The 13,514-nt window shown below is 35.6% G+C and overlaps 2 protein-coding genes across 3 annotated transcripts in view; both read right to left on the minus strand.

Moving 5' to 3' along the window:
* Positions 1 to 13,514, minus strand: part of MACROD2 (mono-ADP ribosylhydrolase 2) — a 2,078,532-nt gene that overhangs the window by 1,915,363 nt on the left and 149,655 nt on the right. The gene's annotated exons all lie outside the window — the stretch shown is intronic.
* Positions 4,315 to 4,993, minus strand: LOC105732687 (ubiquitin-ribosomal protein eL40 fusion protein-like). The gene has a single exon (XM_064372003.1). The coding sequence runs from the start codon at positions 4,776 to 4,778 to the stop codon at positions 4,332 to 4,334; it is 447 nt and encodes a 148-aa protein (XP_064228073.1). The 5' UTR covers positions 4,779 to 4,993; the 3' UTR covers positions 4,315 to 4,331.

The raw sequence follows: 13,514 nt of genomic DNA on the forward strand, positions 1-13,514 counted from the left end.
GAAGGCCATTATCCCAGTAAAATAACTCAGAAACAGAAAATCAAATATTGCATGTCCTTACTTATAAGTGGGAGCTAAACAATGGGTACACATGAACATCAAGATAGAAATAATAGATTCTGGGGACTCCAAAAGGAGAAAGGGTGTAAGGGGGTGAAGGTTTAAAAATTACCTACTGGTTACAACATTCACTATGTGGGTGATGGAAATACCAGAAGCCCAATCCCAAACTTTATGCAATATATCCATGTTACAAACCTGCACATGTACCCTCCGAATTTAAAATAAAATTAAATTTTTTAAAAAGTACAAAGATTTCAAATTCATAATCAAAAAATACACCTCAAGGAACTAAAAAAGCAAGGAAAAAACCAAACTCAAAATTAGAGAAGAAAAAATAATAAAGATCAGAGCAGAACTTAAAATAGAAACTAAAAAAAAATACAAAAAGTCAACAAAATGGAAGTTTAGTTGTTTTTGAAAAGACAAACAAAATTGATAAGCTACTTGCTATACTAACACAGAAAAGAAGAGCAAAGACCCAAATAAAATCAGAAATGAAAAAGGAGACATTACAACTGACACACTGATACCACAGTAACAGAAAAGACCATCAGAGACTAATATAAATAGCTATATACCAACAAACTAGAAAATCTAGAGGAGATAAATTAATAAATTTCTGGTACATACAATTTACCTGGATTGAATGAGGAATAAACAGAAAATTTGAACAGACCAAAAACAGGTAATGAGATTGAGTCAGTAGTAAAGTCTTCTAACAAAGAAAAGTCCAGGACCAAGTGGCTACAATGCCAAATTCTAATCCTTAATTAAATACCAGCAAATCATATCCAACAGCACATCCAAAAAATAATACACATGATCAAGTGGGCTTTATCCCAGGGATGCAAGAATGGTTCAACATATACAAATCAATAAACATGATATATCACATCAATAGAATAAAGGAATAAAGGACAAAAACTGCATGATAATCTCAACACATGCAAATAAAGTTCTGATAAAAATATGCACTGCTTCATCACAAAAACTCTCAGCAAACTAGGCATAGAAGAGCACAACTCAACATAGTAAAGGGCATATATGACAAATCCACAGATAACATCACACTCAATGAGGAAAAACAGAAAGCCTTTTCTCTAAGAACTAGAACAAGACAAGGATGTCCACTTCACCACTCCCATTCAACATAACACTGGAAATCCTAGCCAGAGCAATCAGGCAAGAGAAACCAAGAAAAGACATCCAAATTGGAGAAAAGGAAGTCAAACTGCCCCTCTCTGCCTATGATATAATCTCCTATCTAGAAAAACTTAAAGACTCCACCAAAAAACTCTTAAACCCAATAAATAATTTAAGTTACAGGATACAAAATCAACATGCAAAAATCAGTAGCATTTCTATACATGAATATCAAACTAGCTGAAAAAGAAATCCAGAAGACAATCTCATTTACAATAGCTACAAAAAAAAATCTAGGAATAAGTTTAACCAAGAAAGTGAAAGATCTCTGTAAGAAAAACTATAAAACTATGAATGAAATTCAGGAGAACACAAACAAATGGAAAGATATCCTATGCTCTTGGATAAGAATTAACATTGTTAAAATTACCATAATGCCCCAAAACAATCTACGAATTCAATGCAATGCCTATAAAAATACTGTTATTTTTCTCCTCTCCTCTCCTCTCCCCCCTCCCCTCCCTTCCCCTCCTCTTCTCTTCTCTTCTCTTTTTTGAGATGGAGTCACTCTGTCGTCCAGGCAGGAGTGCACTGATGCAGTCTCGGCTCACTGCAACCTCCACCTCATAGGGTCAAGAGATTCTCCTGCCCCAGCCTCCTGAGTAGCTGAGGCTACAGGTGCATGCCACCACACCTAGATAATTTTTGTATTTTTAGTAGAGACAGGATATCATCAAGTTGGTCAGGCTGGTCTTGATCTCCTAACCTGTGATCCGCCTGCCTTGGCCTCCCAAAGTGCTGCAATTACAGGTGTGAGCCACCTCACCCAGTCCAACAAAAGGAACTATTATACACTGTTAGTGGAATGTAAATTGGTCTAGCCACTATGGAAAATAATAGATTTTTTTAAAAGTCTAAAAATAGAACTATCATATGATCTAGCAATCCCACTACTGGGTATCTGTCCAAAGGAAAATAAATCTGTATGTTGAAGACACACCTGCACCCATGTTTATTCCAGCACTACTCACAATAGCAAAGATATGGAGTCAACCTAAGTATCCATCAAGTGATGAATGGATAAAGAAAATGTGGATATACAAAATGGAATCCTATTTCACTACAAAGAATTAAATTATGTTTTTTGGAGCAACATGGATTGAAGTGGAGGTCATTATGCTAAGCGAAATAAGCCAGGCACTGAAAGACTAGTATCACATATTCTCAATCATATGTGGGAGCTAAAAAAGTTTATCTCATGAACTGTATCTCCTGAAGGTAGATAATAAAATGCTAAGATACCAGAGGATAAGAAGGTTGTGTGGGTGGGAGGAGGGGATGAACAAAGGTTCATTAATGGGTACAAACATACAGTTAGATAGAAGGTACAAGTTCTCATTTTCAAAAGTAGAGTAGGGTGACTATAGTTAGTAACAATGTGTTGTATATTTCAACGTAAGTACAAGACAGGACTTGAAAGGTTCCCAACACATAGAAATGATAAATATTCAAGATGATGGATACCCCAAATACCTTGACCTGATCATTACACATTCTATGCATGTGAAATTTTACATGTGTCCCATAAATATGTAAAATTTTACGTATCAATTTTTAAAAAGAAGATGAAAGAGAAAAAAAAGAGGTAGCATTCATGAAAGAATTCAACTCTACCATACCTCATTCTAAAGAGTCCAAAAAAAGACTCTCATAGCATGAATAGGGAACCTCACTTACTCCTTTCTTAGTTTTTTAAGCCATCCTTTGTAGTTTAATTTTGCCCAGTCCAAAAGTCAATCATCCTAATTTCATCTAAGTAGCAATTTTTTTCAAGAATTGGAACATAATGCATAAATTAATATTCTGTTAAAGCTAGACAGAGTTAGGTATCACTTGAAATCCATGACTTTGATGGTGAACTCCTGGTAATATGCAAAATATCAAACTCTGTAGAATTCAAGATTTAAAATCCCACAGGATGGAAAACCATCTGTTCAACGATGACCCTTACAGAGAAATTACATTGACTATTGCAAAGTAGTTTCATTTATCCCAGTCAGAAACTGCTTTAGACACTGACTCTCCGTAGTTAGCAATCAGCAACTCCAGTAATCATACAATATCCAATCTTCAAAAGAAAAAGTAGTTTCAAGAAAGCAGAAATTATACAAAGGTTAATTTCAATTTGGATGAAAATTACATGAATGACTCACATAGAAAGCAATTTAAATATAAAAAACAGCATAACATTGATATAAAATGCAACTTTAAAATCTGCAAACTAAACTTTTTGAATGATTATACTATAAATTAATTTGGGTTGCCACTGATGATTAAAACGTAATGGGAACTCAAAACTGGATTAACAGGTGATGTAGGCAGAAAATGTCATTATACGTACAAGAATCAATTTTTGTTCAGGTTATTAAGCTAATAACATGGAGGAAATGAAGACAGTGGGTTATGAATTCTAGCACTTCACAGTTAAGCAATACTGAAAACCAAAATAGTTCCTGAAAAAGGCCCAATAAGAAAGCTAAGGGGACCATACATTTCTTAAAATATTGTTTCTCTATTTTATTTGGAAAATAGAGCCAAAGATGCCATGAAAAAGCTGTAACAAATGTTATGCCCCATGCCTGCATAATTTTTAAAAACACAGATGATCATAACTCCCACATTGGCATAGTGATTTCTTTTTTCTTTCCTTTTGTTTTTTTTTTTTTCTTGAGACAGGATCTCACTTTGTCACTTAGGCTGGAGTGCAGTGGCATGAACACAGATCACTGCAGCCTCAACTTTCCAGGCTCAAGCAATCCTCCCACCTCAGCCTCCCATATAGCAGGGACTATAGGCATGTACCACCATGCCTGGCTAATTTTTGTATTTTTTGTAGAGACAGGGTTTTGCCATGCTGCCCAGGTTGGTCTCAAATTCCCAGACTCAAGCTATCCTCCTGCTTTGGCCTCCCAAAGTGCTGGGATTGCAGGCATGAGCCACTGCACCCACCTAATAAGTATAGTAATTCTAAATCAAAAACTGATATTTATAATTAAATGTTAAGATACCAAAATGATAGATAACTTTTTTTTTTTTTGGCTGCTCCAGTCAACCAAAGAGACATTTTATTGAGGCCTAGGACCATGCATCCTGGGCAGGAGGCTGCCCTTCCAGGAAGGAAGAGGCTTATTTGACCTTCTTCTTGGGCGCAGATTGTTGGTGTGGCCACACTTCTTCTTGCAGCAGTTGACACCACGGGGGTGCAGGCAAGCACAGCACTTGTGGCAGATCATCTTGTGGCAGCTGTATTTCTGGGCGAGCTGGCGGAGGGAAGGCTCAATAATGCCACCTTGCAGGTGCAGCACCAGATGCAGGGTGGACTCTTTCTGGATGTTGCAGTCTGAGAGACTGTGGCCATCCTCCAGCTGTTTGCCGGCAAATATCAGATGCTGCTGGTCAGATGGGATACCTTCCTTGTCTTGAATTTTGGCTTTGACATTCTTAATGGTGTCACTAGGCTCAACCTCAAGGGTGATGGTCTTGTCTTTGAGGGTCCTTACAAAGATCTGCATCTCTGCGTCAACTCAGCTGCCTCGCTGAAGTGACAGGTAACCTTTATAGGCTGACTGTTAATAACATTAATTCTGCTTGTTTTCACAGAATAGGGTATCATGAATTTTAAAAGCTTTCTAAAATGAGTTTCACCATAACAGAAATAAAAATTTAATAAAATGTAGTAAAATGAATTACTAAAGAGGATACAGAATTTCCTATCTTAAGATTAATAAAGCCAGGAACACATTTATCTTGACCTGTTTAAACGAAGCCAGACTGAAAGTTTAAAGTTGAATTAGGTGAAACCCAATAATCCCTTTTCATCAGTCATGTCTGTGGATTCTCTAGTCAAATACTCCAAAAAGGCAAAAAGTAAGTTTTGAAATTTGTGACATCCGTCATACCACAGATAATCAATCTATATGTGAAATAGCATACTGATGGGAAAGTATTTATAACAGCATTTAATTGTATAGAAAAGGTTAAATATACATGAAAAGATAAGACATATAAAAGTAGAAACCTCAGAAGAAATTTTTAACTGATTTTTGAGACAATTATCTTTCTTCAATTTCAATGTTATTACAGATAGATTTATGATCATAATTTCAAATATACATTTATATATTTCATGTATGTTGTTTCATACATATTTCAAATATAGAGCTACATAAATTATGTATATGAGTTATATATATGTATATATATATGTATGTATCAGTTATTTTGATTAAGGAGTGACTCTCACTAGGACTTTCAAGTCAAAACAGGGTTCTCTTATTCTAATTCAAATTAACAGAGATTTCAACCATGAAACATACGTCCAAGAGGCTTTACCAAGGCTCCCTTCTTTCCACCCAGCGTTGAGTGCTGGTGAGATGCAAAGAAAAAAGCACTCACTTCTCATCCTTAAGGCGCTCACATTCTAGCAGGGGAGAGTTTCATGTAAACAAGTAATTATGACACGCATTGTAAATGCTAAAATAGAGATTCACACATAGTGTTTCCAAAGATCAGAGTGAAATGAGTTATTATATAGGTTTGTGGTGTGGCCCAAGGGAAAATGAACAGCTACAGGCACAGTCAAAGGAACGTGACTCCAGAGTTTCCAAGGAAAGCTGCAGCAGAGCTCACTGCTAAAATTTAAAAAGGTATTGCTAAATTACATACTGAACCTACTCCAGCAGATTCCATTTTCAGTGCCCATGGAATTTCCCTTTGTTGCTGGTATTCTCCTTATATAAAAAATTATCATTCAGTAACAAAAGCTGGCCAGTACACTCATCAGGCATGATGAGAACAGGACCCACGTAATGTTTCAAGTCAATACTGATGACATCAGTTCAAAAGCAAACACAACCAAGTCATCAGCACCATGAGGAATGAAAAAAAAAAAGGCCATTTATCTTTTAAAAGGCTTTTAAATATTCAGTAGATCTAACACTATTAAGAAATAACATAGCATCAGTTTAAAGTCTTGGGAAACAGGCCTGCACTTTCCTTTCAGTACTTGTGCACTTAAAATATTCCTATCCCATTTTACTGTTCTTCACAGAGCAGCTGACAAATCATTCCTCCACACTGGCAAAGGGTGTTGAAATTAGAATTTAAAACAAGAGTCAGCAGGAAAAATAAATGGGAGAAGAGCCTTCTTCCTTTTTGATACCATATAAATATATTATTAAAACATTTGCTTCTTTTTGTTACATGAACTTGATTTAAAAATAACTAACATGCATTAAAACTAAAAATTTTGTAAAATTTTTTAAATAGCGTGATGAATGTCTTTTAATCAAGGACTTTTTTTCTCATCTTAATATGATTATTTTAGCTTTTACCAATTACAGAACATATATATCACATCTCTTCTGAAAGTAACTCCTTGATCATTTCCCATTTAATTATTTTCAGTTTTACACAGAAAGCACTTGCTGAGGAATTTGTATTCTTTCCTTTGAGAATCAAAATAATAACGTTAATGTGGTCTGTTCTCATTAAAGGCTGCAACATTGATTGTATCTGAAAAAAACTTAACATGCTCTTGGAACTATAAAGCCAGTCCCCCCAGAAAGCCCCCAGAATCACAAAACAGCTGAAACTTTGGGCATGTTTCCCTCTCAACATTCCAAGATGGACTTACCCTTCCATTGTTTCTTTACACTTTAAACATTCCTATTTTGTTTAACTGTACTAAAGCATGTAGGGTTACCTGCCATCCACTCGGAAGGTTTTGTATTGGCTTTTTCTCTCTAAAGATTATGTGCTCCTGCCACTGCTTTTGTTTCTCACTCAAAAAGACTTTTCTTTTTAAGCAATCACACATTACTACTAATGAAAGATTCCCTAAATTCATTACTCCTCCTCTTGCTATTCTTAGAACTTTTATCTCAAATACTGTGCTGGCACCAAGAAACCCCCAATGTATCTTACTTGGTTTTCGTAACTGTAACCTAAGCAGTACATTTCAATTCAATCAGAAAATAAGTTGATTATTGACATCCATTTATAATTATATTTATCTTTTATCTATATCTACCCATTCATCCCAATTTTAATTTGTGATCGAAGCAAATTTAGTTGTTTGGTTAATATGAAAAGGTTGCCAACACAGAATGGAAAATTAATGTACGTATACAGTGATAAAAAAACTGCTTAAAGATAGGTAAAAATGATCACATTGTGATAGAGTCCATGAAAATGTTTTACCAACAGAAACACAAGACTTGCCAAGATTATGTATTAATGGTCATAATACAAGTATCAATACCTGGACTAATTGAAAATAAACATAATGAAATAAAATTGTAGAGGAGGCTGGGCATGGTGGCTCACATCTGTAATCTCAGCCCTTTGGGAGGACAAGTGGGCAGATCACTTGAGGTCAGGAGTTCAAAACCAGCCTGGCCAACATGGCAAAACCCCATTTCTACTAAAAATACAAAAATTAGCCAGGCATCGTGGAGCACGCCTGTAATCCCAACTATTCGTGAGGCTGAGGAAGGAGAATTGCCTGAACCCGGGAGACAGAGGTTGTGATGAGCTGAGACGGAACCTGGGTTACAGAGCGAGACCCCATCTTAAAAAAAAATGTAGAGGAGAAAAATAAACAGAATTTTTAAATACTCAAAAATGTAATTATTGTTGATTGATTTAATTTATTCAAAGCACTAGACAAATATCTATTGTCAAATATGATAGACTAGATTGTGTTAACAGAATAAATTCTGCTTAATAGACCAGATATTTTAGTTGACTGATTTTAAAAAAGAAAACCACATGAGACTTTTTAAAAATATATTTTTATTGAGCCAAAATATCTCTGAAACATGGAGAAATACACATAAAATATGTAGCTTAGTGAATGAAAACACGAATGTTAAGATACAAGACAACAAAGCCGATTACCACCTCAATTATCAAAGTGATCTTAAAACTATTATTCAAGATAGTTAAATTTTTTATCCTGGAATCTGCTTTGGAAACAATACTTTTGGATAACTACCATATAACTAAACCATGTTTTGGTTTTTCTTTCAAAAATAATTACCATAAAATTTGTTACAATTATACTCAAAAACATGAGAATCCAAATTGAAATACAATACTTACAGGTAACATTCTTTACAGTAAGCGGCTGAGATCAGAGGGAGAAGGCGTAGCTTTGTGGCTGAGTCTGTGAAAACAACGTATTCTTTTCTCTATTTCCTGGCTAACATTTCTATGCCAAATTCTTACCTGGGTCTCATAGAATAGGTTTCTAATTTTTATTAGGTTTTGGAATAAAACCTATGGACCTTCTTTAGTAGAACACACATAATACTACACACACAAAATCGAGTTCATACACATGCCTCTTCTTCACCTCATTGTCACCCTCAAGCTAAGGTTTTACAACCTCAAGTCAAGAACTAACACAATATAGAAAAAAAAAATCTACACTAGGCAGAACATCGTTGAAATGTCTTTAAAACTTATGCCCTTTAATTGCATAATGTGGTAAAATTTAACTAGCAGATACAAGATAACACCAAAAACATCTCAAATGATTTAATGTCCTTCCTCCACAACTCTTCTACTATCATAAAGTGACAGACAGCAAGCTAGATTCAAACTGGAAATAATGACTCTCAGTTTTGACATCTACTTCATCAGATTACACTAAACTCAAATTAGCAGACTAATTAACTGGCTCAAAATGCCATTGGCAGTAAATCCAATTCAAAATTTCTAAAACTTAAAGAATAGCCATGTTCTAAATAGCTGTTTTCAGAGAAAGAATATCACCCTCAATCAAGGATGAATATTATAACATATCAATATGTGATAAGCTGACTATACTTCATTTTACATGGTCTTGGAACTGGAGAGTTCAGGATCGTTAGCACCATGTGCAGACAGACTTTCACCTTAATCTGCTGACCTATTTTTGTTCACTCTTCTTTCAGTGTTATCATAAGAATTAGTGTGTTCAGGGCAGGCATGGCGGCTCATGCCTGTAATCCTAACACTTTGGGAAGCCAGCGCAGGAAGATCACTTGAGCACAGGAGTCTGAGACCAGTCTGGGCAACCTAATGAGACCCCTCTCTACAAAAAATTTAAAAATTAGCCAGTTGTGGTGGCATGTGCCTGTAGTCCTAGCTACTTGAGAGGCTAAAGCAGGAGGATCACTTGAAGCCAAGAGTTCGTGGTTATAGTGAACTGTGATGGTGCCACTGCATTCTAGCCTGGGCAACAGAGTGAGACCCCGTCTCTTAAAACAAACCCACACACCTACACACACACACACACACACACACACACACACGAATTAGTATATTTACTAACAAATTACTTTTTCTTTTCCGTTAGGAAGAAACCTATCTGTGATTATTTGGTGCTGAATCATAAATATCAGCCTTATGCTTTAACAAATATTATTCAGCAGAATTCTCCGCTATGCTGCTATTTTGAAAATTTGCCTTGCAGAATCACTATTAGTCATGTAACCCCTAATCCATGCCTGCTCTTCTGAAACAGAAGATATCCATGTTACCACTATATTTTCTTGTATTGGTAAATTCATAATTGACTAGATTCCTCATCATTTTTCTTCTCTCTCTCTCTTTCCCACTCTTTTTTTTATTATTAAATTCTCTAAACCAATAGAAAACTCCCACCTTTTTATCTGAATTGATTCCAGCAAAGAAGTATTTTCTTCAAAAGAAAATATAAAGAAAACAAAATCCAGAATGGAGGAAGAGAACTTAGAACAAAGAAAAATAAAACTCTGTTATCAAAATGATCAAAAATGAGAATCAATCCCTTCTTCCTAATATTTTTGTGTAATCTCTAGTTATTTATATTTAAAGTCTGCTGAGGGAAAAAATACTGCTTGCATTTAGAAGAAAAAGAATAATTCCAAAAGAAAATTACTAACACTGACTTGCTTCTGTATAACACTCACTATAACAAACATAGGCTTTACTCTGATCATGGGATAAGAATTTTAAGGCATAACTTGGCTTTTATTTATTAAATGTAAGCAATAAAGCAGGTTACTAGAATAAGTTACATGACAACATCCACACAACTTTCTAATTCAAACCTCATGTAAGAACCCTATTTTTAATTTAGTCCTCCATCAGAATTAATTAGTCTTTATAAAAACCATCTTCAACCTCGGTTTTTAACTTCTTTGAGCATAGTTAGTGAAGGGCAAGTGAGAAGATCAGAGGGTCCAGGAGAGAGAAAGAGAGAGGAAAAAGGCTAAGAGGAAAGCAGAAAAGTAGGGAGAAATGTCTTAATACAGAAATAAAATGTAAGGAGAAAACCACAGTACTTTATCAAATGTGAAATTTAGGATTTGTCTGGGAAAAAAAAAACAAGTTTTATTCTCTTTTTCAAGAGAAAAAAGACAATATTCTTAAGAAAAGCACTGAACTAGGAGGAAAACTTTATATTGACACATTCATTTAAAACTGGTCACTTTCATACTCGTGGCCAACAAAATATGCAAAAATCCAGAACATCACTAATCATCTGAGAAACGCACATCAAAACCACAATGAGATACAAGCTCACACCAGTCAGAATGGCTATTATTAAAAAGACAAAAAACAACACATATTGGCGGTAAGGCTATGGAGAAAAGAGAACACTTATACACTGTTAATAAGAATGTAAATTAGTTCAGCCACTGTGGAAAGCAGTTTGGAGATTTCTCAAAGAACTTAAAACTACCATTTGACCCAGCAATCTCATTACTGGGTATATATCCAAGAGAAAATAAATCGTTCTACTGAAAAGACAAATGCATATGCAGATTCACTGCAGCCCTATTCACGGTAGCAAATCAACCTAGCTACTCATTAATGGTCAATTAAATAAAGACTATGTGGTACATATATACCATGGAATACTGCACGGCCATAAAAAAGAATGAAATCATGTTATTTGTAGAAACATGGATGCATCTAGAAACCATTATCCTAAGTGAATTAACACAGAAACAGAAAACCAAATACTCCATGTTCTCACTTAAAAAGTGGAGGCTAAATATTGGGTACTCATGGATATAAAGATGGCAACAACAGACACTGGGGACTACTAGATGGAGAAGGTTGGGAAGGGACAAGGTTGAAAAACTAATGTGGGTGTACTATGCTCCATACCTGGTGACAGAATCAGTTGTACCCCAAACCTCGGCATCATGCAATATATCCAGGTAATGACACTGTATATGTACCCCCAAATCTAAAATAAAATTTGAAATTATGTATTTTTTAAAAGAATAAAAGGTTAACTACTGTATGGTTCCATTTACATAACATTCTGGAAATAATAAAACTACAGAAACGAGAAACAGATTAGTGGTTGTCAGGTGTTAGGAAGTGAGAAAGGAGGGAAGTGGCTGTTGCTATTAAGGGGTAGCATGAGAGAGATTTTTGGGGATGAACTAGTTCTGCAGCTTGATTGAACTAGTGAGTACATGAATCTATACATGTGCTAAAACAGCACAAAACTAAATACAGATAAACACAAATGAGTGCGTGTAAAATTGGTGAAATCTGAAGAAGTTCTGTGAATAGTACCAATGTCAATTTCATGATTGTGATACCATACTATAGTGATGCACGGAGCTACCATTGGGGGAAACTAGATGAAGAGTACAAGGAACTTCCATCACACAGTTTTCTTTTTGCAACTTCTTGTAAGTCTATAATTATTTTAAAATAAAAAGGTTTTTTTTTTACATGCCACAGGAGCTCAGGGAAGGGAGTGACTGACTACCTGAGAATCTAGAAGGGCTGCTCAGGGGAGTGAATACTGAGTTAGATCTTGAAGAGCAAAGAGGAGTTTAGAAGGCAGGCAGGTTAGAGAAAAGGTTCTCCTGTGAGAGGAAACAGTCCATATAACAACATGGAAGTACAGAATATGACTGTAAGCAGTTCTAGGTGACTGAAACAAGAGCTAGGTGTGGAGAGAGGTAGGGGAAGAAGAGTAGGAACAGCAGGAGAACCACCTGGAACAGTGGGAAAGTGTGCTATTCTAAGGAACATCATACTTTTTACCACTGGCAATCGGGGGAAGGGGAGAGAAGAGATCAGCAGAAAAGGGTCCTATTAACTACTTAAGAAGGAAGCCACACTGAGCACAAAGAACCTGAACAAAAAACCCAGAAGGCAAAGAAGTCTGTGCTGAATTGTGAGCATCTCTATCCACAGTTAAGGAGCTGAGAGAGGATAAAGGCTCTGAGTAAAAAATAAAATAAGTAAAATAAAATAAAATTGATCACTTCAGTGAAAACAAAAACAGCAATCAACTGCATATATTCTTCCCTCAGAGTGCTTTTGTACCTGGAATAAAATCAGTAAAAGCATATGTAATGTTCTCAGTGAAATATGCACAAGTATTAAATACCAAAAAACAAAAATTAAAATTTTTGTCTTTAACAAAATAGTTTGATAATTTCTCCATAAAATCCAATTATTTCTGAAAACCTTCAAATATATTTCAAATGAGGAAATGACATTGCACATAATACAATCACCAGTTTCTCTGCTTACATGAAAACCCTTCTCACCAAAGATGACTGGTTTGACAGAAAAGAAACTATGAAGAATGTGGTCCCAAAACATTAATCTTGAAAGAATATGTAACAGTGCAGCTTCCTTTACTGTATAGAAACTGTCAAAACTCACAAAAGTGAGTCTAAAAGCCTGACAAGTAAAAAAGACCAAAATAATAAAATAATTTTCTGAGGAAGTGGACAAAAAAAGACCTAATAAAATAAATTCTATAAAACCATTAAATTATGCAGACATGTTCTTTAGATCTCAGTACACAAATGTCTTCCAAAGTAATTTATTAAATATAGTTAAGATATCACAAAATTCTCCTTCAATTGCTAATTCACCGGCTTTGCTGTTTATCTACTTTCATTCGTACCTTCTTCCCAAACATCTTCCTTAATATGTGCTCATACCAAGTACTGAGCCAGGCATTCCTGATATCTATGGACCACACATATGAACAAAAGGTAGATAATGCAAAATACCTTCCTCCCGCCGGTCCGTCCGCTCTCCGGTCGACAAGGAGGCCGACGCCGCGCACGCGCACTAGCTCGCCAGTCGGCCAGCCGGAGGTTGCAGGCTGCAGGTGGTGGATCACCTGAGGTTGGGGTTAAAGACCAGCCTGACCAACATAGAGAAATCATGTTGGTCTACTAAAAATACAAAAATTAGCCAGGCGTGGTGGCGCATGCCTGTAATCC

The sequence above is a fragment of the Aotus nancymaae genome, unplaced genomic scaffold, assembly GCF_030222135.1.
Source record: "Aotus nancymaae isolate 86718 unplaced genomic scaffold, 86718_ANA_hifiasm-v0.15.2.pri h1tg000001l, whole genome shotgun sequence".
NCBI classification, from domain to species: domain Eukaryota; kingdom Metazoa; phylum Chordata; class Mammalia; order Primates; family Aotidae; genus Aotus; species Aotus nancymaae.